Source organism: Aptenodytes patagonicus, chromosome 2 (genome assembly GCF_965638725.1).
Source record: "Aptenodytes patagonicus chromosome 2, bAptPat1.pri.cur, whole genome shotgun sequence".
In the NCBI taxonomy this organism is placed as follows: domain Eukaryota; kingdom Metazoa; phylum Chordata; class Aves; order Sphenisciformes; family Spheniscidae; genus Aptenodytes; species Aptenodytes patagonicus.
The window spans coordinates 12769330-12796208 of NC_134950.1; the positions used below are offsets into that span (position 1 = coordinate 12769330).

At 46.3% G+C, this 26879-nt stretch overlaps 2 protein-coding genes across 2 annotated transcripts in view; one reads left to right on the forward strand and one right to left on the reverse strand.

Annotated features, from left to right (window-relative positions):
* Positions 1-824: 824 nt before the first annotated feature.
* FBXO32 (F-box protein 32) lies at positions 825-26371 on the forward strand. The gene is made up of 9 exons (XM_076329147.1): positions 825-1054; positions 4373-4485; positions 6213-6262; positions 6931-7023; positions 13864-13957; positions 14843-15027; positions 18944-19126; positions 20301-20444; positions 21146-26371. The coding sequence occupies exons 1-9, from the start codon at positions 939-941 to the stop codon at positions 21233-21235; spliced, it is 1068 nt and encodes a 355-aa protein (XP_076185262.1). The 5' UTR covers positions 825-938; the 3' UTR covers positions 21236-26371.
* Positions 15431-26879, reverse strand: part of NTAQ1 (N-terminal glutamine amidase 1) — a 41497-nt gene continuing 30048 nt past the window's right edge. Inside the window, exon 6 of the mRNA XM_076329143.1 lies at positions 15431-15589. Within this exon, the coding sequence (XP_076185258.1) occupies positions 15507-15589 (83 nt within the window). The 3' untranslated portion in view covers positions 15431-15506. The remainder of the gene's footprint in view (positions 15590-26879) is intronic.

Sequence of the window (26879 nt, forward strand, 5' to 3'; positions counted from 1 at the left end):
ATATATTTATAGATCTTTGTCATGCATATTTATCTATAAAATATTTTAAAATGGCATTATATATAAGAACATAATGCATATAAAAGCACATGCATATATAAAACACATAAAACATGATATACTTACATAAAACATTACACAGATATAAAATAGATACACATGAAACATACATTTAGAAAACATTCTATGTATAATATTCTCTCTATATATGATATTCTCTCTATTCTTTATATAGAACCATATATAACATTATATCTATATTCTGTATGTTTTCACAATGTTCTAAATTTATCTGTATGTTTAGATTCCGCATGTTTCTGTAAACAGGATATAATTTTGTGACACATGAATATCTAAAACACATTTATAAGCATAAACAAACATGGCTGTGTAAATATTTACATTATTTGTATCAATAAATCGCATATAGGCGTTATATATGGAATTGAAATATGCACAAAACATTAATTTTACATGTGTGTTTTCTGTATTTAGTGCTGTATACCTACAACGCAGACGTATAAACACGTTTCCACGCGCAGCACATCGGCGCACGACACGCACAGCCGCGCGCCGCCCGCCTGCGCACGCGCGCGCACGCACGGACGGGCACCGCTTTTACTGCCGCTCACGCAAACAGCTCGCTGGCCCCGCCCCCTCCCGCTCGGCCCCGCCCCCGCCCCGCCCCGCCCCGCCCCGGGCCGTTCGCGGAGGGCGGGGGCGGCGCCGATAAACACCGCCACGTGCGGCGGGGCGGGGGCGGGGCCAGCCCCGCGCTTCCGGCAACACGCCGCCCCGCCGCCGCATAAATAGCGCGGAGCGGCGCGGCGCCCGCAGCTCCGCCGCCGCGGCACCCACCGCGTCGCTGTGTCCCGCTCCCGGCCTGGGTCCCGCCGCCGGTCCCGCTCCCGATTTTGGTCGCGCTCCGTCCCGCCGCCATGCCGTTCCTGGGGCAGGACTGGCGCTCCCCCGGGCAGAGCTGGGTGAAGACGGCCGACGGCTGGACGCGCTTCCTCGACGAGAAGAGCGGCGGCTATGTCGGCGACATCAGCAGGTACCGCCGGCGGCTGGGTCCCGCTCCCGGCCCCCTCCCCCGGCGGCGCCGCCAGGGGGCGCCGCGGTGCGGTCGCGCGCTGCCGGGGGGCCGGGGCCGGGGCCGGGCGGGGGGGGGTGTCAGCGGCGGTAAGATGGACGGCGGCGCCTCGCCCCGTCCCTCGGCCGGGGGCGGCCTGAGCCGCAGGCGGAGGGGCTGCCGAGCTCCGTGGGCCGGTGCCGGCGGCGGGGGGGGGGGGTCGCTATGCGAGCCTGCCGGTAACCCCGGGCCTTGGCGTCGCTGAGGCGGCCGGGCCTGCCGGCGGAGGGCTTTTCCCCGGGCCTGCTGTAAAGCCAAAACGGGTCTTCCTCAGCCCCGGCGGGGTCCCGGGGCGCGAAGGCACGGAGGTGGCTGTCCCTCCCTAGGCGGCCGGGCCGTCCCTACGGCTGTGCGATGGGGTGGAAAAGCGAGGGAAAGGTGAAAACAGCCGCTGCCCTCCGGCCTGGGCGATGTGCCCTCGGGGAGCATCGCTGAGTGTCTCCTGGGGGCCCCGGAGGTGTCGTCCCCCTCCTCCTCCCAAAACAACCCTTCCTCGGGCTTCCCGGCTCTCGGGCTGGAGAAGGCTGATGTGGCTGAAGCCATAAATCTTCCCCAGACCATGAGTAATGTACCTTATGTGCTGCTTGACTAATCTGGCTGCAAAACATCAACAAAACCCCTAAGATGGTGAAGCACTGTGGAGCTGTGTTGCTGTGGGCAGGAAGCCCTTGCAGCAGTGTGGGTGTAATAGTCTCTGGCCAGATTGTTCCTGTCAAAACCAAACTTTTCTTGCAGAGCTGCATCTTGTTTTCAGCTGTGCTCAGTCAGGTTTGGGTTTGCTGTGACTGGGCTGAGGGATGGGTCAGGAATGTCTGCAACAAAGGGACTTGGAGCAAACGGGGATTCGCTGTGAACCACTGCTGAGATGTTATTGTGCAAGGAGGTTTGTGTAGCAGGTCTGTATCTCTTGCTCTCTTTTATGCAAGCTGTAAATAAAAATCAAGTGTAGAATCCAAAGTATCTGATTTGTAAATAGGTAGAAGAATGTCTGGCTGGTGGTAGTATGATTGTGTTGGGAATACTGAGTTTGGCATGGGTTTATACATCCCTTTTCCCATTAAAAAGCGAGGAGGTGATATACTAGCCCCAGACTGAGGTCCTTGCAGTGCCAGGTCCTGGTGCCCAACTGTTCAACCTGTCAAGATGCCTTGGAGAAGTGTGTGGAAACCTGGCAGTACATAAACAGGGGAATAATCTGCCTCCCATACTGGAATTCGTCTGCTGCTGTTGTTATGAAGGTTTCAGATTACAGAGTCATTCAGTAGGAAGTCAAGAGTCAAGGGTGTGCTGTTGACATGTAAGATTTAAAGCAGATCTGTCTTGTGTTTTTGGGCTTGGATTCTGCCACTGCATGGGGCATGTTAACCTGGCCTGTTATTGATTTTGTGCAACCCTGATAAAATATGAGCTTGAACATCTCGGAACTGCTTCTTCCTTACTGCTGTACTCTCTTCTTGGGTTTTGGTCCCCCCCCCCCAGCAGAGATCTGCATGGATGGGGGAAATGTGCAGCTGAGATGTTCTGCTCTTGGGTTTAGGTTCTTCTGAGCCAGCTCCAGCTGGTAGATGTGCCTGGTTCCCTGAGCTGCTGCTGTTGTGAATATTGTCCACCTGCATTGCTGCTGCTGTCCCCCCTCTGCAGTGTTGTGGTGGAGCCTGCAGGAGTGGTGCCATCCCTGCAGCTGTGGTGCCCTGTGAGGGAGGACTTGGAGCAGGAAGGGGGAGCTGAAGTTTGTGGTGTCCTGAAGCTGGGGGAGGTTTCCCCCACCTCTGGGGCCATGCACAGGTGCCAAACCAGAGCACCCATCTGGACCTTGCTGGAGGAGGTCCCGGGTCCTTCATGGGGCTGAAACTCTGACTTGGTCACTTGACTTCTGTGCATACTGGTGGTGTGGCTGTACTGACAGACAGCAAACCTCCTTCTCCTGGCTGTGGGCCTGGGCTGGTGATCCTGTTTATCAGTAGGGGGAAAACAAGGAGCCTCATCCTGCAGGTTTCATTCCTTTGCAGAAACCTGTGCTGAATAGCTGTTGGTGTGAGTGGGTATGATGCTTGTGTTATTTTTTTTGAGGCTAAACAGTGTAAACATGAGGTCTGTAGAGGAAGCAACCTGGCTGCAAAAGGGTCCTTGTGGCTGTCACAGAGGAAGCTTGCCCAGTGCTGCAAGCAGCATGTTTCAGTGCCTGCCAGAGCTCCAGGGGTGTCCCAGACCAGTGCTGCCACAGCAGCTGAGAGGTGCAGCGAGGCACCTGGGACTCTTTGAATTCAGACCTGCAGATAGCCATCTCCCATCCCTTGTGAGCTGCTAGAGCAGCGGGGGTGGCTCTCCTTCCTTCTCCTGGATGCATTGCCTGTCTTCTCCCCAGCACCTGCAAGGCATCCCCGTGGCTCTGGGCAGTGTGCTGTGTGCAGGGGGGGTGCTCTGCTGAGAGCTGCTGGTGGGTGCTCCCTTCCCCTGCCACTCCCAGCGATCTGCGCTGCAGTGTTGTGGCTGCCCAGGGGCTTCAGTCTCACATTGCTGCTTGGATCTGCTGATTTGCAGATCTGCAGAATGTGGAGATGTTGATGCATAGCTTCTTTATAGATAGTCTTTCATTGCCCTCAAAGAAAATAAGGGGTTATAGCTCCCTTCACTAATAATATAGTTACAGCAGAGCTCCAGCAAATGCAGAAGATGGGCAGTCTTGGACAAGAGATCCTAGCTGTTAATTTGTGCAGTCACTACTATGTGGGGTTTGGAAAACCACCAGCTAAGTCTGAACCTCAGCTGAGCTTTTCCTGTAAGCTTGAAAGAATGCTTTGTAGGAACTCTTTTTGTTAATAAATATTTTGAGTGCATATATATATGTCCTCAGAGATGTCTAAATATGTCCTTCCGCAGAAGTCTCATTGGCTCAGAGGAATCTACCACCTACAGTAGGAGGATATGGTATTACTTAAAGATAGAAACAGGTTAAAGGGAGGAAAAGAACACTGCCCAGCAGTGTCCCAGCACTAGCTGTGCAATCTGTATTACCTGCTCCTGTCTTATCTTAGCTAGCACAGAAATGAGGAACCAGAGGCTTGCTTAAAAATACCACTACTGGGTGCAGAAACTGCATGCAGACTTCTTGAGAGCAGTCTGCAAGGAGGCAGCTTTGGAGCTCACAAGGAAAACCTGTGTATTTTCTCTCCTTGCAGGAAACATAGTGTTCAGCAGACTGCAGAAATAAACAGAATCCTTGCTTTGTGTCATTCACAGCTTTTGTAAAAAGGATGATCACAACAAAGAGAATCTCTTCAACAGTCTGAACTATGATGTTGCTGCCAAGAAGAGAAAAAAAGACCTGCTGAATAACAAAGCCAAGATTCAATGTAAGATGTCTATTTGGGCTTTTTTAAAATAAAAGTTGCTGCAGGAGAACAGAAAATGCTTCATATCTATGGTTTTTGCACAGTGCATGAGGAGTCTTCCAGAGTGCCTCGAAGGGCTTTGCGCCCATGTTTGACCTAAGTAGAGAACTTGGATACAGTTTAATGTGAAGATTTATGCCCCTGTTAGTAATCCCTGCTCTGAGGAGTTGTGCTTGTTGTGTTCAAATTTTTGTCATTTGTGTTTGTCAGAAGGAGGGTAATTTTTTCCTATGGTACATTCAAATGAACCAGTTCCAGTTTTTTTCCCCCTGTAGACTTCCTTCTGCACAACAGGCTAAATTTATTCTTCCCTCCATATGCATGTTGAGTACTAATCTACATTACTGGAGGCTATAAGCCTGAATGTGAGCTTTGATCCTATCTCTGTGTGCGGAGTGCATGAAAAATGAAATAAGATTTCAGCCTACTCAAAACAATGGAAGGTTTGAAATCTTTATGCACAGTGAGCAGCCAGTGTCTCAGATGGTGCACTGTGGGAGGACTCAGGGGAGCTTGCAGGGACAGCAAGGTCTGCATTGGTCTGATTGCAAGATAGGTACTGGAGTTAGATGTGAAGGCTACAAATGTAAACATACACAGAGGAAATGAGTTACGATTCCCACACTACTATTAGCTCATTGTGCATCCCCCAGGATTTCAGAAACTGATGCCAGAATCTGGCCCCTCTGTGCATTTGGTTCTCTGAACAAACAAATGTTACCATGACAGTTTTTGGCTGGATTCTGCTGTGACCTACTATTTAAAAAGGCCTGATGCAGGGTCTGCACGCTTGTAACTAAGACTGGGTTTGTCCTTGGGCTCACAGTACCAGGCAGGAGTACATTGCTGCATCCTTAGGTGGAAAAAGACTCCAGGAGCACAATATTTCCTTTAAGGAAAGGAGTCTAGCAGGATGGGGAGAAGAATTTTTCTTACACTAGCTGTAAGAAACTTACACACACTGCCTGTGTGTGGTAGAAGGGTCAAAAGCCATGTGAGAATGGGGTGGGAGAAGGTTCAAGCAGCATAACTGCTGTTACAGTAAGGACTCTTCTGCAAATTGAGTTAGCAGCATATGGTGGGTACAGGGAAGCTATTTTGGGGAGTGGATGGGACAACTCCCATTTCTGAGGGAAGGGAGGGGCAATTAGAAATAGGAAAATTTTGGTCCCAAATAGGTTTTTCTTTTTTAGCAAATTAGCTGCAAGCACAAGCATGCTCCTCTGAGCCTGACCTCACTGCTAAAAGCTCTCCCACATGCCTGGTGTCTCATGACATTTTTGCTCAACTTCAAATTTGACATTCAATCCCAAGCCTGTAACCAAGGTAATGAATAGTTAATAAAATCAATAACAACAAAACCTGGCTGTCAGCCACACTTACTGTCTGGGACCAAAGAAGAGGAGGTGCTATTGTATATCTGTGACTGGCAGATTAAACATTTACAGTCTTGAGCTCTGTCACTGAAACAGAAGCCCCTTCTAAGGCTCAGGGCTGCAGTCTCAAATGAAGCAATATGGAAACAAAGTGGCTTGGCAAGTTGCTAGTTTTGGTTTCAAGTGCAGTGCTGTAAACACAAAATAACTTCATTTGCACTAAAAGGGCAGTAAGTGTTGTGAGCAGAACAGAGATCCAGCCCCCTGCGAGCTGGAAGATTAATTGAGGAAAATGTGTCTATGTCCAAACAGATTTCCACCAGGAGAAGTGGATCTACGTTCACAAGGGGAGCACAAAAGAGGTGAGTGCCTCCATAGGTTTTGTTCCCTTTTCTACTGTTTTTTTTCCAAAAGGTGGAAGATCCTGTGCTGATATAAATCAGCAGAAGCTCTTAAGAGATAAGTGGAAGATCTGGCTTGTGGTTGGAATTTCAGTAATGATTTTAAGCCCCAATCAGGGAACCAGGGCTTGCTGTATGAGGCTCTGTACATGTGTTTAAAATATGACTTGTTTGCTTCCCTCAGTTAAAAAAAAAAAACAGCCATTTGCAGACCAAGCCATAATACTGTTCTTGGCTTTCACCCAGTACAGTCCTAACATGGAAAATCATTGGAATTCAACGGCTCGCTTGTGCTCGTGGAGAGAAGCAGCCATACGAGACTGCTCTGAACTTGCACTATATATTGAACCCCAGGAATGTGTGGCTCATTCTCACCCATAAATTCATGGGTCATGAGCAGAGCTCGGGTCACTCTTGGGAAACTACCATAATCTACATTGGGCTATGGCCACTCTTGATGTCAGTAAGTGTGGCTCTGCGGGAGACAGGCCTGCCTCCTCGAGCTGTGAGCTGGTCCCATGGTTTGTACCCGTTAGCTTGCTAAACTGAGTTGCCCCGGGTCATGTCTTCCTGGTGCTGTCTGGGCTCATGTCTGCCAAAACATGACCCAGGCTGTTTTTTCTTCTCAGCGCCATGGTTACTGCACTTTGGGAGAAGCCTTCAACCGACTTGACTTCTCCAGTGCTATCCTGGACTCCAGGCGATTCAACTATGTTGTGAGGGTGAGTGAAAGGCCGGGGTTTATTTTGCTGTGATGGTGGTGGAGGCTCTGAACTGAGCACCGGTTGGGTGATGGGAAGCACTGGCAAAGAGAGGTCCAAGCATTCAAGTGAGGGTGTTGGGCTTTGCATGAAGTAATTGATGGAGGTTGTGTGGATAGATGCCCAAAACCTCCTCTTTGATCTGTTAAAACGGAGAGGGAGGTGGTGGTAATGTAGAAGATAGGCTGTCCTTAGCCTAGCATTCCTGCTACATTTCAGTTGTGAAATTCACTTCTGAAACCCAGAAAACTTAGCTTCTAATTGCTGAGTTCTCAGTTCAGCTTCTAAAAGGAGCATGGGCTCTCTGCAGAGGCCATAGAGCAGCGGGGACCTTTGAAGTGATACAGGAGAGACTGGGGAGCTGAGTGTTTTAGGAATGAGAGGATGGGCTGAACCTCTTGGAGGCACTGATCTTACTTCTCTGTTAAGGATCATGGTTGCTCTTAATCCTGTGTGACTGGCAGCAGTTTCAGTGGGTGAAGCATTTGGTTAGTCCTGACACCATTAGTTGGTAGGAAGGAGTCATCAGCCCCAGGTTCCCCATGCTCTGGCTTTGCATAACAGATCAGGGCTTCTCTTTTGGCTCTGGGTGGCCAAGGGGGGTGGTAGTGGTTGCGGGAGCTACTGTCCTGAGGTCTGTATGTTTATGTGCATGTGATCTGCAAATTGAACTCGAATTTCAGAATGCTTATCAAGGTTTGGAATTCAATAAGCTTAAAAAAATCTGTTATTAACTTGAGGCTGTTTATAAACAGCTCCTTTTCACATCCCATCAGCAGTTGATCACTGGTGAGGTACCAGCTGTTCAGGTTTTAGGTTCTGGAGCAAGCAGCATTGGTATTGCTTTCCCTTTGCCGAGTCAAATGTCATGAAAAGTGTCTAAGGAAGAAATGATCTGAGCAAGTTCACCTTGGTTTGTTCACCTGTTTTCTAGGTGACAAGGAGCCTGTGAAAGCCTGTCACCCTGGTGTTGGGGGTGGTTACCCACCTGCTGTGCAGGAGGGGCACTGGCAATCACTTGGATGTCCCACTGCAGGGGTGGTGGCAGGGAGTGGGGATGCTGGGGGAGGCAAAGCAGGATACAAGTCCATGGAAACTCAGGCTGTCCTAGCTCTCCTGGTCCTTGTTTTCCTGCTTGTACAGAGAAGGTAATCACCAGCACTGAGGTATTCAGTGTTTTCTGATACCAGATACATACACACAGCCATGTCATCCTTGGGATTATTGTGGAAGGAACAGTTCATGCCAAGGCTGTAACCCTTCAGTCAAATATAAAGGAAGAAAATAAAACAAAACTTGTATTTGATACTCCAGAGATCCCTTTGGCAGACTTTCTGTCTTATGACAATGAAGAACTCCAAAGACCTCTGCTAAGCACGGCCTCAGGTCGTGCTGTGCCACAGGATGGGCTTCTGCTTCTCAGCACATGTGATGGGTATCTCACATGGGCCTGCAATGATTGAGCTGAGTCCCATTCAATTTTTTGAAGAGCAAACTCAAATTTCAGTGAAGTCAGTGTGGTCTAGTGGGGAGGCTCAGGCTGACATTCTTCCCCCTTTTTCCCATGAGGACTTCATAAAAGCATCTCAAATCTGCTGTGTATCCAAAATAGCAGTGTTCTATATGGAAGTCAGCATGTGTCCTTGTTTCTACAAATTACTTCTGAGCTTTTAAGAGTAGTTTTCCCCCCAGTAGTTTTAAGGATACAGCACTACTGAGAAGTATGAAGCTTTCTAATTGAGGCTGACTTGTGGCTTGGCAGATTAAAGAAGATATTAAACCTGGTACCATGGATCAAATATAAAACTGACTTCTTAAAATGAAAGGCTTGTATCGGCCAAGTCTCTGGTGGATAGTAGCTCATAAAATGTCTTATGTGCCAGATTTACTCATGAAAAGCTCTGCCTAGATGTGCATCTTGTTCATGGTCCTTTGCAAATAGCAGGCCTCCTAGAGCACACAGATGAGCAATCTGTCACATGGAAAATGCCTTGAACATTGGCAGGCAAAACAATTCTCCCTTCCCTCCCTCTCCTTGTTCTCTCTAGTTCCACCCATTGCTCAGGGTATCTGATTAATGTCACACTGCTTAGTTCATCAAACAAATACTTTCCAAGGAGGGAAGCTTAGAGTTGAAGGCTGGGGGAGAATGAGGATGTTCATAGGGGAAGAAAGGAGAGAAACAGCTGCAGGCTTGGGGTTCTGCTGGCTACACCCAAACTTGCCCTATAGAGAAATAAGCTACATCACTGCTGACAGCAAAATGGGCTTTCAGGCTGAACATCAACTTGCCTTTCTCAAAGCATTCCTTTCTGAACTTCTCAACTTAAGTGCTACAGTGTTTTCGGTGCTGATTTTTTGTTGTACAGAAGTGTCTGCTGCTTAAGATATACCCAAACTAAGTTCTTGGAGTTCCTAATGGTGCACTGATAAAATGGGCACCTCCTTCAAGTGAGGTGGAGTGTGAGCTGCAAGAAGCTTGGCAGGTATTTTTCATGGGCAAATACCATCAGCTGTAGCCAGTGAGTTCATGCAACTGAAGCGGAAGAAATTTTTCTCCAACATCAATCTTGTCTTGACAGTCTGCTGATATAGCGCTGGAAGTGCTAAGTATAGGTATTGGTGCCAGACTCGGTCCTTGCTGATCTTTTTGCCTACATGTTACAGGACAATGTTCCCTCTTTAGAGCTTAGTAAGGAAGTGTGTGATTGACCCAGAGGACCCAAACTTTCTTGGTCTTGAAGCAGTCCTGGTTTCTCTGGTCTTACAGATTTAATGAAAAGACTGGAAGCATTCTGTAAGCATAAGTAATATGAGCAGAGACAAAGTGCCTGCAGCGCAGAAGTTGGTTCTCCTTCGGGAACACTCTGTTCAGAAGACAGTGAAGTTTTGCAGGCTGCTTCCTTCAGAAAGATTTGTCATATGATGGTTGTGTAGTAATGTCTCAAGGGAAGGTGCTGTTTCTGATCGTAAAAGCTTAGGTCAGGTTAAGCTGCATGGGCACAGCTCTTCTGGAATAATATGATCTAGATAGTGTGTAGCCTGCTAAAGTAGTCTCTTAAATTTGTTTCTTAAGTTTTTATAGCAGTTAGCTCCGGGAGTCCTGGATTTATGCTGTGCTGAAAGAATATCAGCCCAATGCTGTCTCATGGAGATCTGTCAGCACCTGTGCTGTAAATCATTATAACTCGCCTTGCTCTTGCTCTACCTCCCAGTCGAAAGCCAGCGTGACATTTCAGCCACAAAGTGAAGGGCTGTGAGAGCAAGGGGGGGCTGGAGGAGGAATTTTTCACTGCAGTATGTTTCTCTAAGCAGTCCAGATGTCAGGAGCCAAATCCCCAACCAGGAGGAGTTTATGGATCCCCGCAGGGTGCAGTCCAGCTGATTTGGGGTACTCAAAGGGGGATTTACACTTCAGTAGTTTGAGACTTGTGATTTTAATCATTACAAAGCATTTCCATTTTTGAGGCAAGGTTACACCCTCCTGCTCAGTGCAGCAGGCCTGCCGAGGACTTTTTGGCTCTGTGTGCTATAAGCCCCTAGCTGTGAGTTATTTGGGGTATGGATTGCCCACACACCCTGGTGTTGAACTGGGGCAGTGGCAGAAGTGCCATCTGGCTGTAGCAGGTCTAAGCAATGCTGCACACAGCAGTCACGGGTGCAAGGCAGCATGCTTTTGTGGCCCTGAAACAGGGGCTCTTGTTCCCTGCCATGTGGCACTGTTTTGTTTGCTGTTTTTTTTTCCTTGTGCTTATGGGAGGAGGACCTGCTCTGCTCCCGGAGCTAAGTGGCTCATTGCACCAACTGCTTTAGACCGACTGCTAGTGAGGTTTGAGCAGGAGCCCCATCACACTCGTGGGGAAGTGAGCACGTTATTGCCCTGCTGTGGAAGATGCTGCCTCCTGCCAGCTTTGCAGAGGCTCTGGAATAGCCCACTGCATTTCTTGCCTTTTCTCCGTGGCTTTTGCAGACCCCTGAGAGCAAACAAAATAGGGGCAAGGCAGTAGGAAGGATTTTCTGGGGAAGCTACCAGGTCACCTCTTTCAACTTCTGAGGAGCTGAAAGAGTGAATTGGGAACTAATGCCCTGTTTTCCAGAGGTGATGCAGGCTTCCCAGCTCCAGTTAAAATTGGCTGGAATGCAATCACTTAGTGTTTTTGAAAAGCAGGCCTTTTAAAATTGCTCTTAACCTTTCCCTGTGTGCTCTCTCCTACCATCTGCCCCTTTCAGTTGAGCGTGGGCTGGACTTAATGCAACCACATCATAACACATGTTTGCAGCTCTCCAGCCTTTTTACCCTACTCAGCATTAATCTGAATTCATCAGTCTGCTTTTAGTCTGTATTATGCGAGTGGCAACATTGGTTTATTTTTTTATAATGCTGTAGACCCCAATTTGGCAGTCCATTAACTGAGACCCTACTCTGGGTCTGTGCCAACACTAAAAGACCTTCAGTGCACTAGACCATGTGGAGCATGGATGAACTGTATAGCTTACCTGTTTTTTGTGTATTATATGAGCACAGAAGAATCAAAAATGTTTTGATTTGGAGGGCTAGCCAGTCGCTTCAGCCAGCAGTCCCTGGGGAGCAGAGTAGTCCTAGAACTACTCACAACATAGTTTTCATATGGAATTTCATCCTCTGTTTATTGCTGCAGGGGAAGAGAGGTGACACGTGATATCTGAGCCAGTTCACTGAACATAAATTTAACCTTGATAAACACAGACAAGGCAAATTTGAATCTGTTCCTTTGGCTAAATTAATTTTGTACCAATTTAGCGTTCTTCAAGGAACTGAGATTTTTATCCTTGTTCCTCTTAAGAGCTAGACGCCAGGGCCGTTCTTTATGGTATTGCATTACGTGATGCTTATCACTGGGTGCATTTTAGTGTTTTCAGTAACGGGCACAACATTGCTAACACCCAGCCTGGAGGAAGCTGTCTCTATGCCAGTTCCAGAATGCTGCGATCTGGAGACAGCAGTTGTTTATGCACAGAAGAGCTGATCTGGGTGCATGTGTGGCTAATGTACAGATGGAGTCTGGCAAGTTGATCGCTATAATCAAAGGTCTGAAGGCTAAATAGTTTAGTGTAAGCGGAGTATTACATACTACTTTAGGACACTGATTTTTTTTCTTCTTCCTCCAGTATTTCATGAAATTAAGAAAAGACGTTTTTTAAAACTTTCCAAACATCTTGCAAACTGCCTTGTTTTTAAGAGTATCTAGTCCTTGTGGTCTTGGCTTAGCTGATATAGCAAGAAGATCCACTGATGCCTGTGTACTACCCAACTCTCCTGCATCTTTTGTTTCCCCCAAATGAGCCAAGAAAACAGGCAGCCTGCCCTTCACAGGAGTTAGCACAGGTCTTTTTTAATCTTGTTTTCTTTCGGTCATGCGAGGTGCAAGATATTAATAGAATGTAAACTCAAAGCCATCTGATGATGGTGTTGGCCTGGAAATTAAACGGAAGAAGAGATTGGTCACTCTAGGTGACTTCACTGCTCCGAACTGGCAGTCACATGCCAGCGCCTGAGATGAGCAGAGCAGGCAAGTGACTGCAGTAACAAGTCTCCCTGAGCTCCCCACTTCATGGCAAGCTGCCGGTGACTTTTTGGATACATTCCTGTCGTTCTTATAGCGGGGCAAACAGTTCAGCTCATGACTTATCAAGTCTTGTCAAAAGCCATCTTAGTTACTTGACACAAGTAGTTGCACCTTCTCTGAGCTCTCTGCGGTGTCAGCAATGGGATACCGTAGCTGCAGATGATAAAGGATTAATAAGCCAGTCATGCGGTAACATGTTGATTGATTTGTAGCATAAAAGGTTTTTCCTTTCCTTTCTAAATTAAAACAGAAGGCTATGTACATCCAAAACAAATGGACTGACACGTGGACAGTCTGTGTACTTATATAATGCTGGGGGAAGGGAGGAAGGCTTGGAAGATCACGGGCCACATGTTCTGCAGAGCATGATCCATAGGAAACTTCCACAGCTGTTCTTGTGGTGGAAGAGAGCCGGGGAGGAGAGGGCATCTTCCCCATGGGAAATGCTCCCTTTAGCCACTGCAGCCCAAATTCAGCGTTTGGCTTGTGTGTGAGTCGGGACATCAGTGATGGGAAGTAAATCCTAATTGGGGACATGCACAAGTAAACAGGACAAACAGGGAAAGGTGGTTTGGTGTTGCAGCTGTAAGAGCTGAACAGAGAGGAGGAAACCTTGGGGGAATAGGGGTTTTTGGGGGGGAGGGTTTGTTTTTAATATGGTGCCTAACCTTTCTGTTGTGGCGACAACACTCTTGACAAAACCCTGCAATCCAGGAGTTTGACGTAAATTGTGGAGTCTGATTCTCATTAATGCCCCATCAATAATATCCCCATCCAAACAGGCATTTGCTCGTGTTCCCTAATGACACTGCTTGTTTATGCCCCAGTGAAGGATGGTGACGTCGGCTGTTCGTTGTTCCCTTGGTGTGAATGAGGCTGTCAGTCTGAGCACTGCTCTGTGGTTTCCCTGCATCTCTGAACCATGAAATCAAGTTGTTGGGTTTTTTTTCCCCTGAAGATCATTAGAATGCCTCTTTTTTTTTTTTTTTCTCCCCACCCATTTTGATGAAGGTTTAATTATTTGGCTTCTGCTCTCCTTCCCCTTTGCATTAGTTTGCTTTGTCATTCTGTCTCCCTTTCATTTCCAAGCAGCAAACAAGTCTCTGGACTGTTTTGCTGTGTCATGTGACCAGGAGTCAAGATTAGAAAGGTATCTCTGTGCTCTAAGGCTTGCAACTTCTATTTTTATCCACAGCTGTTGGAGCTGATAGCAAAGTCTCAGCTGACGTCACTGAGTGGCATTGCCCAGAAAAACTACATGAACATTTTGGAAAAAGTGGTGCAGAAAGGTAAGAAATGGAAACAGTGAGGGGGAGGAGGAGGAGGAGTCTGATTTAATCTGGTGTACTCCGTGTGAACCACATCCTCGAATAGTCAGGCAATGCGAGACGGGTGCAGAGGGGCACCACTGCTTATTTCTGTAGTGCAGTTCCACTTTCTTTTCCCTTGGTGAAGGACTATGTGGGGGTGGGGGAAGAAATGTCTGTATTCTGGTAGGTATCTGAGAGGCAATTCCTCCTTCTCCAACTTTCCTCGCTACCACCCCTTCTGTGTCCTACTGAGTCCTATTTTTTGACTGAAGAGATGGCTGCTCCTGCCCCCAGCCCAGCACATCTGCAGTCTCTGCTGCTGCCTTGTCACCAGTTTGCTGTATCATCAAATGTTCCCACTGCTCTGGAGGGAAGGAAAGCTCGAGGGCTGTCTTCACCTGCTGGGGGGGCTGAACTGTGGTTGAGATGTGCAGCTTCCCTGATGCTTTAGCTCTGGCTGAAGCCTGGGAATTGAGAGTGCCCTGTTAGTGTGTGTATACATAATGAGAAAGGAGATCCTGAGCTGTCTTCCTGCACATCAGCTGGGGTAGATGGGGAAGAGGTGCACAAAGATAACCTCTTGCATGTATCAGAGGGGAAAGCTGGCCGGTTGCCAGTGGCTGGAAATGGGAAGTGCTGCAGAAAGGGCAGATACCTCATCTGCTTATCCTGGGAGGATCTCTTTCCATCTGCTGTCTAACCTGCTGTGTCTGGCTAATGTTTAAGTGCTTTCCTTTAAAAAGAAAAGTGCAGGCTGGCTCTCTTGGCCTGTGAGGTTATAGCAGATGACTTGCCTGAGAAACATGTAGATTCAGAAGAGGATTTGGGCAGTTCCCATTTTTAACCTTTCCTGTTCCTCCAAAGTCCTTGAAGATCAGCAGAATATCAGGCTAATACGGGAATTGCTGCAGACCCTCTACACGTCCCTCTGCACGTTAGTTCAACGGGTCGGCAAGTCTGTCCTGGTTGGAAACATCAACATGTGGGTGCACAGGATGGAGAGTATTCTCCACTGGCAGCAGCAACTGAACAACATTCAGATCACCAGGGTAAGCATAAATCCTGAAAGCTAAAAATAATGTGGCTCCTTTGTGAAACCTTCTCATGTAGCAGCTCTCATTTGGGTGACTGCATCCCACTGTACTCCCAGTGCAAGCGCAGTACTGGGGAAGGACCTGGAGTTGCCAAAATAACTGGATGCATTCCTAGCATTACTTGAGTCCCTTAACTCAAACTCGGTGTACACAACCCAGGATCATGCTTGCTGTTACTGGTCACAGACCATGGCTTGACTCCTTAATGGCCATGAAGCACTGTGTGAACAGAGCTGGGCAGGAAACCATCTCCCCCTCTTGAGAGTCTTCAGAGATTAGGCCTCAGTATGAAAAGTCAACTCAGTCTTTCTCAAACTGAGAAACTGCCTTCAAAACTTGTTTATCGGATAGTTGAGGTTTTTAGATTTGTTTAATCTAAATTAAATGCAAATTTCCAAATAGCTGCATAACTTCATGCTTCCTGGCTGAAAATATCAATGATTCTTCCAGTAGTCTGGAGCTGCCTGTTCCAGCCAGACGAGTCCTGCTTTTACAACATCTGTGTTTTCAACAGCGTCTGTGGGAATGGGAAAGATGTATTAGTTGATAAATTCCTAACCTGGCTTTGCATGGGAATAAAATCTGAACTTGCTCCACTTCACGGAATCACAGAAGGGTTGAGGTTGGAAGGGACCTCTGGAGGTCATCTGGTCCAACCCCCCTGCTCAAGCAGGAACACCTACACCCAGTTGCCTAGAACAATGTCCAGGCTTTTTCCCCACCTCAAATGGATACTTGCTCCACAGAAATGCTAAAGTTTTCCCCCAGCACTGACCTCTGTGTTGGTGTGCCCCGCGTAGGACTTTTCTGCAATGAACTGGACTGTGGAATTCCCACTTGGGCAGACTGTGGCATGGCCTAAGCGAATATAAAAAGCACCTTTTTCCCTGGTGGGTCAGCCATAGAGGCATTTGCAAAGGAATTAAGCAAAGTGCCTGCTTTCATCACTTTACATGGCTGTGTTCTCTGGGAACACCAGTAAACAATCTCCAGTCCTTCAGTTAGAGTAGCGCAGGCAGCACGACATAGGAGATGAACTCTGGGAGGTCCCAGGGAGTTTGAAGAGCTGCGAAAGCAGTAGTGCCTTATCTGATGATGGTCTCTGTCTCTCCTGGTGTCCAGCTCTTGGGATGGGCTGCAGCTCCCTTTGCCCTGCAGGGGAAGCACTGGCCTTACTGGGTGGCTGCTGGGGCACAGCAAGTCTGTGAGCTGGGGAGCTGCCCTGTGCCTGGGCACTGCCAGGGCCAGCTCCACCTCCACCTGTGCATCTGCTGCCCTGAGTGCACCACAGGTCAGGACCTACCTCCTGCTGCTCAACTCAGTAGTACAATGTGGTTTTTTCCCTATACATTAGGCACTCGTAAAACCCAGATAAGCATTTCAAAGAACTCTGCCTATCCAGACAAAAGTGCCTCAAAATATTGCTTGTGAATGGAACTGCCTCTTATGTATACTTACTTATGCATAGTTTTACAGACACTTTTCTAAAATAAATAAAATACATGTTCAGCTTGCAAAAATAATTCACACCACTGAAGATGACTTCAGGTCAAGCTAGAACAAAACTCAACTGAGTTCAGAGGAAGGAAGAACAAGTGCAGCTCTGTGCAGCCAGTTAAGTGTTTCTGGAGGGGGGGGAATGTCTTGCAACAGCCCAGACCTAAACCTTTTTAAAAAAAATAAAAACTTGCAAAATATTGAGTGTGTGCTAGAGCTGCTTAAAAAAAAGAAAACAACTCTGTCCAGAATGTGACAGCATATTGATCTGCTCTGATCTAATCTGTGGTGTTTCTCCAAAAAAAGTAATGTTTGAAAAGTCCTGGGAAGGGGTGCTGAGGGAAAAGAAGTAGCAGATAAGTCTTTGTCCCTGACTCAGAAAACCTGTAAGGATTTGCTTGAGTCACACTGGTTTCTTCAGAAATAAGACATAAGCATAAGCTTTGGGGTTTTTTGACCCAAGAGCCTCTGAGCTTAGACCTGCCTGTTGTGCCCTAGTGAAGCTTGTATGTAGAGACAGTGCAAAAGACAGGCTGGCAAGGGAGATCAACGGGAGGTGATCCAAGGCTCCAATGCATTTTTCCTACCCCAAAATATGACCTCAGTTTGCACTGATGGGCAGGGATGCTGAGTCTGGACTTGTGGATTGTATCAAGGAAGCATCTACACGTAACCAGGCAGTGTGCTTGCAGCTTAACTCTCAGCACGCAGTGTTAAAGCTGTTATGGGAAGAAAGATGCTCTGGAGGTGGCAGAGACAGTTCACTCCTGGAGGGGTTGTTTCAGGCCTGTCTTGCTGGTGGAGGTGGCCAAAAATGATGCCTTGGTTGAAAAGCTGTGGTCCTAGCAGGTACCAAGCAGTGCTGCATGGTCTGGGCAGGCTGGTCACTGGGGCACTGAAGGGAAGGTGGGTGCTGTTTGTGTACACGTATACTTGTGCCTGTGGAGTTTCACATGCAATGAGATGGCTGGAGATGGGACTGCATGACTAAAAGCAGCCTTGTGCAGTGTTCCTCTGCTGATGGCGGTCCGTGTGCTTCTTGTTTGAAACGGTTAATAGCTCTGCCAATTGCGAGACGGGTGCTGTGACTCTGCTACGACTTAAAATAGCAGCATTGCTGTGCAGGGTAAATGATAAACTTGGCACATCTGTCTAACATTGTTTCTTCATTGGGGCCCAATCCTAAAAGCTGCTGTTTGCCTTAATAAGGCTGGGGCTGGTTTTGGAGCAGCTGGAGCCCGGGTTGTGGTCCTTGCTGATGCTTTGCTCCCATGTGTGCTTTGGATTGTCACCAAGTGCAGGACCTGCTGATCCGTTGTGGTCAACGCGTCCTGGAGCTGTGCTGCCATGTGGACTTGCAAAACAGTCCTGGACCCCATGTAGACCAGGCGAAGGTGTAAGGGGGGTGAAGGTGGCTTTTGGCTCTTTAGGCTAGGATGTGCTTTGGTGTGGCTGAACAGTCTGGAAAACCATGGCTGCAGCTGATGGGGAAAAGGGGCAGGTCCTTCAAGTGTTCACAGAGGAAACACTAGCCCTGCCATCAGTGACCTGGGAAGCCATGCAGGGAGAATCCTGTTGTGGGTACTCATCAGCCACTGCTGTGGTTACAGCAGGATCCTGTGATGACAGAAGCTAAAACACGTCAGAAGAGCATGAGATTCCCAGCAACGTGTGTAACAGGAGGCTGAACTTGAGCAGTAATGCCAGTGTCCCCTGCGGTGGAGAGAACTGGATGGTTAATAGCTGATACCACGACGTAGCCAACGTCCTGCTGTAGTAAAAGCTGGTGGTGGTCCTTCTGGGAGAATAATCTCATGAGTATGGACAAGAAGGGGAGAAGGAGGCTTGGACTGCAACTCTGCTTCTAACTACTGTAATACAAATACGTCCTCTTCCTTGAGGATATCTCAAACTGTGCTGGGGCAGAAGGTCAAATGTCTCTATGTAAAATGTCTCCTTATTCAGAAGAGGGAGCTGCTGCTTATTCTCTATGTGAAGAGCAATGCTTAAAAAGCAGTAATTATAGAATCATAGAACAGTTTGGGTTGGAATGGACCTTTAAAGGTCATCTAGTCCAACCCTCCCTGCCGTGGGCAGGGACATCTTCAACCAAATCAGGTTGCTCAGAGCCCCCTCCAACCTGACCTTGAATGTTTCCAGGAATGGAGCATCCACCACCTCTCTGAGCAACCTGTTCCAGTGTTTCACCACCCCCAGCGTAAAATATGTCTTCCTTATATCTAGTCAAAATCTACCCCCCTTTAGTTTAAAGCCATTCCCCCTTGTCCTGTTGCAACAGGACAATTCTACTGCAAGCTTGAATTGCTTGGGTTTTCAGCTTCCTGTGAGCTCGATTTTTGTCTGTCTCTTCCAGCCTCCCTTTAAAGGAACCACTTTCACAGACCTGCCGTTGTGTTTACAATTGAACATCATGCAGCGACTGAGTGATGGGAGAGACCTGGTTAGCCTCGGTCAGGTGGCTCCTGACCTGCAAGTGCTCAGTGAAGACCGGCTGCTGTGGAAGAAACTCTGCCAGTATCACTTTACGGACAGACAGGTAACAAGGAGGGATGCAAACTGCTATCACTTGCTTGTTGTAACCCACTAGCAAGTGAACACACACGGGTAGGACACTGTTACTTGACCATCTCTTGGATCTAAGGGCTGTGCCGCAAGCTGATAATACAGGCTGACATGAGAATGGCTGTGAAGATGATTTGTGTAGGGGGTTTTGCATGCCACAGCAATGATTCCTGAAATAGGAACCTGAGGAATTAGTCATACGGTGAACTTCTTCAACCTTAATCCAGGTGGTAACAACTGCAAGTCATGCAGTTGCTCCTCGCCCCATGTGTGCAGGGAAAACGTGCAAGCAAGCTCCAACAATCACCCCGATGTCCCAGGGACTGACACCCTCGCAGAGAATCTCTATGGATGTGGTCCATGAGGGATGAGTTGTACTCTCTTGCCCTTTAGAGCAAGAAATCCCCTCTGAGCTGCTTCGCGAGTGACGGGACAATATGTGGATAACAGCCCTGCTTGCTACCCACATTGTACCTGTGTAAAAATCTTCAGCCTTTTGTAAGCTGGTAATTATCTGGGGTCTTCTAAACTTAAACAAACAAACAAAAATTCTTCTCTCTGTTTATGGGTGAATGTCTGGGGTGTTTATAACAGACCTCTGCACTTCAGGGACCACGTGCCAGATTTCTCTGCTGACTTTGCTTTATTTGCTCACTCTGGAACTGACTTTGCAAGTGACTCTGGGGAAGTTATTTCTATTAACAAGTAAATTCAAATCCAGTTTCTGCAACTAATGAACCGTAAAAGAAAGATGGGTGTCTCCCAAATCACTGACTCTTAGAGTCAATGAAAAAGCAAAATACTTTAACTTCTGAAACTTAAATGCAACTATACTCACTGTCCTGCCAGCCAGATACAGTGGCTAAAGTAGTATAAAATAGCTCCCAGGATTTCAGGCTTTCATACGGTAATATTCATTAAATGGGGATAGACCCTAATAACAGTATCGGATGAGGCTGTTGCCATCAGGAAGCTGGTTATAGCTGGATATTCAGAGCAGGAGCTTTCTTGGTGTTACAAGGGAACTGTTATGGGACTGGCAAGGATAACACTTATGCAAGGGAGAGGAGAACAACATGAATTGTAGAGGAAAAAAAAAAAACCAACATTATTTGACCTGCTACAGTTCTGATAATTTTTTCTTTCAGATTCGCAAATGGCTAATCTTATCTGACAAGGGACAGCTGGATTGGAAAAAGATGTACTTCAAGCTCATAAGGTGTTACCCACGGAAGGAGCAGTATGGTGACACGCTGCAGCTGTGCAGGCACTGCCACATCCTCTCTTGGAAGGTATGAGGTGTTGGTGGGACAAACTGAACTGGGGCACGAGCCACAAGGCACTCAGTGCTTCCTCTGATTGCAGCTGGTTTAGGGTGCTGCAGTTCCTTTGCCTGCATAACTTAGTGTTTTCCTATATCTTAATCCTCCCTCAAGGATTAAGACCCTTTCTCCTCTGTGCTTCAAAGGTCCTATCTTCTCTACCTTGAACAAGAGTAGTGGCCATCAAGGCCAGAGGGGAGGAAGATGGGCACACTGTAGGGCTGCCTGCAGCAGATCATCTTAGCACTGCCAGCAACTCCTGCCACCCCATTATATGGAGGTGGAGGTCTTGGCAGCAGTATTAGCTGGAACGAGAGCTGGTGGCTGCAAAACAGCCCAGGACAAAAATCTGCTGGCCGCTGTGGTATGCAAGGCATGTCTCTGGAGTTAAACTGCCGTAGCTGATGGTAGGCTCCAGCCTGTCTTCCCTCAGAAGAGGGGAAAAGAATGAATTGGATCTTTGCTGGTTTTATTTCCCCTGACTTGCCAGTAGCCCCTAAAATCTGAAGCTCAGTTCTGAGCTGTCTGCTTTGGCGAGAGCAGAATTATTCTGGGCTCTGCTCTATCTACTTGCAAGCAGGACGTCTGGCAGAGGGGCAGTGCTAAGTTGGCTGATGCTCTGGCACCCTTTTCGCAGTCTCTCTAAATGGAGTTGTTTTCTCCTTTCCCAGGGTACTGATCACCCTTGCACAGCCAACAACCCGGAGACTTGCTCCACCTCTCTTTCGCCGCAAGACTTTATCAACTTGTTCAGGTTCTGAACTTGGGTCACCGCAGCTTACGCGATTCTTACAGGACACTTTATGCCACTGAGCTTGGACACTCCATTTGTAAATAGTGTAAATATTCATGTTTGTTCGAAGCTCCTGAGTCAAGGAACAAGAGGATCTCAGAGATGAAAGGTGAAATTGCTCACTGATGTGCAGCACTTAAGGAATACAGACTTCCGTAGGACTGGTGTATAAATGCAGCATGTTGTACAGAGTCCCTTTTTTATGATCAGAGTACAAGATACAGGGCAAAAAAACTTCATTTTTTGTTTTTAGAAGTTAAAAACGAATTTGCCCCACAACCATTTGAGAACTCTTTTGGTTTGTTTCTAATAGAGAGAAAGCAATATGAGGCTAGGACTGTTGAACTGTTTCTCCATCTAGTTTTACTTAGCATACATATTTATAAATATGGTGTTTTAAAAATATTTATGAAAAATATCCCTGTGACAAGTTTAATGATACTTTTATGTTTTTAAAAAGGACACATTCTGAAATACTTAGGATAGAACTCTAGCCTACTTGCAAAAGAGAATCGCACCATACCACTTTCTACCTCTAATAGATTGAGTACCTTTCAAACAAAAAATCCAGTGTACAATGTGAACTTTTGTATTTTGTACAATGATTTAAAGGGAAATGTTTGTGATAGTAAGCATCTTTTCTTGTATTAATGCTTACCTCTTTACATTAGTTTTCTTGCTCTACTCAGTGCTTGAATGCCTAGATCATAGGCACCATATAAATACCTAAGACTTTACTCCATCCTCTTTTAATGTGTTGGTTTTATGAAAGACTAAGCAAAAGGGAAAAGAGAAGCCACAAGGATGAAGATTATCTAAAAGGGAGGAAGTTCTATTATAGAGAAACAAAGGACTGGATTTAATGTCACAATGTAAATTCGTATCAACTCCACTAGGTTAATTGCACTTGTTGGAATACCAAGTGATGTTAGAATCTGGTTCTTCAAGCCCATGTTTTCCTAGTTTTCCAACATATACACTGCTCTGTATTCCCACTGCTGTCAAGTGAATTCAATCATCTTGGACCTGGTAAAATGTAGGCAGAACTGGGCTGTTGAACATAGTGAATGATGCGGTTTTTATTCACTGGAAGACTGGCAGCATCGTGTTTAATTTCAGACTACTGGAGTTTAGGGTGATGAGCGAGACAGCATGAAGTCAGTCAGCATTTTCCTAAAAACAGCAGTCAGGACTGGGGTAAACAAGGGATTTCCAACGTGGCACTTGACATCTCTGGTTATTTCTCTGTGCCAAGGAAATGGCAAAGACCCAGCCTAGTCCCTTCTGCTTCCAGTGCTGACCTTCTTTATGGGATCTTCTAACACTAGCCTAGAGCTAAATTTTCAGTCCTATGGAGTAAGTGGCCAAACTCCTAACTTCACTGTGCCCATGATCTGGCTCACCGTCTCCTCTGTTGCATACAATGCTTCACTTTTCCCTACGGTGGAGCTAGAAGAATCCAGCTCATATATAACAATTTGAAAACCTGCAGTGGAAAGTTTTTGCCGTTTGCCGGTAGATTTCCTGTATAGCACTTTCTCTGTGTATGATAAAAGCAGGATGCCTCAGAAGGGTAAATATTTAGTGGGTTGTGTGTGACTATGTACAAAGAATTGTGAGGAAGAGGAGTACTCAGGACAATTCAGGAAGAACTACTTGAGTTAATTATTGTTAAATATTCTGTTCCTTTTTTTACATTTTTATAACTGTCTTTCAACGCTTTTCTGCAGCTGTTTATATTTTAAAAAAATTGACAGTATTTGCATTTTTGCAAACTAAATTACTTTGCATACTCTTGTAAGAGATGCAAAAAAGGGAAAAAAAGCTGCCTCTAGATGGAGCAGTGAGGAAGGGGGGAGGAAGCTTGGGAAGGAGAAAACCAGGAAAATGCTGACAAGAACTGCCCTTCTTCTGTCTTCCAACAGCAAACCCAAGCTTTTGCTCTTCCAGAGAGCTCTGTGAGCCTGTGCCACCTTTAGCCGTGGCCCGGAGCTTGGCACTCTCCAGAGATGAGGAGAAAACACGTGCAGGATAGGGAGCTTTATCTTGGTGTTGATGCCTTATCCATCAGTTTGCTGGTGAAAACCCTGCTGGTTGTATTCACGTCAACTGAAAGTGATTTCAAAGCTGTTACCTTCAAAAAATGAACTTGTGCTTGTTTGGGGGCATTTTTGTGAGCGAGGGAGGCCAGTTTCTGTTTTCATTCCCGCATTGATGGCAGCGGGTAGACGAGGCTGAAATCTGGCTTGGTGAATGAGGACATTAAGGACAGAAACCTGCAAGTGAAGTGAGTGAAGCATTGCCACTGTATTTGGAGATTTCTTGTAGTTACTTTCTCTAGCAATGAGAGGACCCATGCCCCTTGGCGTCTTCTGTTTCCAGCTCTGACTTGGGGTCGGTTTGTTTCATAGTCTTGCCTCTGCCACCCACAGTGAGCCAACCTGTTGTGATGGGGAGGCAACGGTATTTTGGTATGAAATGCTGGGGGGTTCTGCCTAGTCCGAGTCCGTACTTTAGCAGATGACACTTGCCCACTGTGAGATTGTGACACTGGGTGAATTTTAATCTCAGGCTTGAATCTGGCCTAGTGCATTCCCTGCACAGCAAGACAGAAAATCCCAGCGTTCAGCTGCAATTTGGGAATCTCGGCTCTAGTCATTGCCTCTATCAGCCCTTCACTGGTCTTGAGCAAAGAGTGTATTCTGTGTCCTCTGCCCAGAGAGCGTGGGTCATGCTGACAACATACTTAATGTGCAGCTGAGGCTCCTATTTGTAAAACTTACTTCAATTTGTGTTTTTTTTTATTTCTTAGCACTGTGTGGGTCTTAAAGGGTCAAAGTGCTGAAGATGATTTGTTAATACATACAGACACTTGTGTGTTGCTGGGGCAGGGTCCTGGAATGTTGCTGTCAGTGTCCAAAGCAGCAGAAAACCAAGCAACTACTGTACTGGAGAACAAAACGGACTAAACAAAAAGAAACAGAATAAGCCTCATTTAGTTATTGCCTCAGTCATTACCCTCCTGCTACAGCAACTGTCAAATAAGACCTTGATCTCTTTGGGAGACTCATTCTTTCTTAAGTGGCTGGTACAGGGAGATATTATGGTGAATTCAGTACTCTTGTATTGTATCTAAAATGAAATGCTGTTGCATCCAAATACCTTAGTCTAACCACTTATAAACAAAGCGATCAGTATTTTAACAGTGCAAAGGCATCTGCTTGGCTGAGGATGGCAGAGTAACAAAACTGGTAGTGATAACAGGGGCTTCCAGGCAGGATGGTGTAAAAAAGGACCTCTTTATTTTAGGACGATTTGTGGCAAAGCTGTTGTGAAGGGAAAACAGGCTTTTACTTGTATTTTGGAAATAGAACGTTCTTTTCAAATGGCATTTCACCTTCCAGTTAGTTGATGCATTCCCATTAGACATGCATCAGTTCTTATACTAGGGAAAGGAGGGGGTTTTGCTCTCTTTGGGGTTTTCTCCTGCCAGCATATCCAGAGAAATCTCATTATCTTCAGAGGATGTGTTAACCAGTGCAACAGTGTAGAACGTGGTGCTGTGAAGAAGAAAAATAGATCTGTGCAGGGGAGGAGGCTTAGGAAGGGAGAGATGCCAGAAACGTTTGTTTCAGCTTTCTAGAAGAGGCAGGTATTTGGAGTTTGTTTTAATGTGATAGCCACTTCAAGAGGCACAATTTCAGTTGTACATACCTTAACCCATTTATACTAACTATGGTATGGTAAAGTTTGATCATAAAAATGTGTGCACCTCCTCTTATATTGTTTGGGTTTCTTTTTTTAATTGTGGGAGTTTCTAGATCCTTTTATTTTGTAAAGTGACTAGGAAAACTTGTATTGCTCTGAAGACATTGCTTTGTATGTAAACATTTAATTGCACCCTGCCACTTTCTGTATATGGGAATATCTTTTTTATTACTTTTCTTTGCCCCCAGGTTTTGAACTGTTTGTGTTCCCATTTCTGTTTGACTTCAGTTACTCTTGCGAAGCTATCACCTTCTAGAATGTATGCAGGTACTAAACCAGCTTTTCCTGCCCAGAAAATTCCTTGGCCCTTAGTAGCTAAAATTTGATTTAGAGCAGGAACATTTCAAATTCTTTTATGTAGCTAATAAATCAGATGTGCTGTTTCACGCTTATCTCCTGCTCGGTACAGCAAACCAGCGTTGTCCTCTGGGGTTGTTCTTACAAACCCGTTGCACAGCCTCCCCATAGATGAGCACCTTGCCAAAAAGACATAGCTTTAAATTAAAATGCCACTCTTCCTAGCTGGCCTGTTTGCAAAAACATAGGCCCTGTGGAGCTGATGGCTGATCAGGTTGATAAAGACTCCCTGTTAAAAGGTTTGGGACTCTGGTGTTCTGCTTGTGCTGCTTTTCTCAGCTCATTGCTTATAACGATGCTTGTGAAAGGCTCCGAAGACATGGCCAGCCATCCACGCGGCTGTCAGCGTGTGGCTGCCAGGCTGTCTGAGTGTCTTTACCAGTGCCCGATTTCTATCCCATGTCTTCCTCCAGTGATTTTGTTGGTAGCAAATCGGCTTTGCAGGATCTGGCCCTAGGGAGAACAAATCCATCTTGTCCTTGACACATGCAGTCTCTAGTATACTAATACCTTGAACACCAGAGAGATTCCCCCTCCGTTGACCAAGCATTGCTGCTTCTCCTGGGAGGGCAACTGAGGGTGGCACTTGCATTTCTTTAGCCATCATGTGCTGCACAGAATGCTAACAGGTCTGCTACCAAGAGAACATTTTAATTTGAAATAGCAAATATACTCATCTTTAGGAACTAATCTACAGTAATCATAAATACCTACTTATACATGGAAGAGAGCGTGTGTTCTGTTTTGTTTTTCCTTAAAGTTGTAACTAGAGATGATATGAAGTGAAAGGCATCCCTTGTATAATAAGACTTCTGTTTAATATTGTGTGGTTAAAATCCTTCCATTATAAATTTGCACACTTTTTTCTTCTTCCCTTGCATGTTCAACTCTGATTTTACAGCTGTTCTGTGCAGACAGTAATGTATTTTTGTAAAACATTTTTGACACTGAATTGCAATAAATGTTCAAACAATGTGAACCACAGAGTTGGTTGTCTCATTGCTTCCAAGTTGGTGACCTTTATCAGCCTTGAGCTTCTGGTGACTGTAAGCAGACTCTTCTGCACGAACATCCAGAACTTGAGTTGTCGTGGCAGTAGGTACATGGAGAATATCCAGGATAGAGCTGTTGCTTCATTGTACCTCAAAGGAAAATGAGGTGAATAGAGCCCTCACTTCCAGCAAAAACAGTGCTCATGTGGCGCTCGTGCTTATGAATCTGTATTCTTCCCAAAGCACAGGGGTGATTTTTGCCCCAAAAGATATCACTAGTGCTCACAGTGGTCTGGTAGCTTCAACTCCAACTTTTGGCTTACGGAAATGTTTTTTTCTGGACATGTTATCCAAGTCACTTTGATCTTTATCTTTGTTCAGTTACAATTGCATCTGGTTAGAGTCAGGATTGCAACAGTCTGACCTGGGCTCCCACTCAGAGGGAATGCAAGTAGGAGCCCACTGAAGGGATTCCCAGTAAATTGGGGAAAAGCA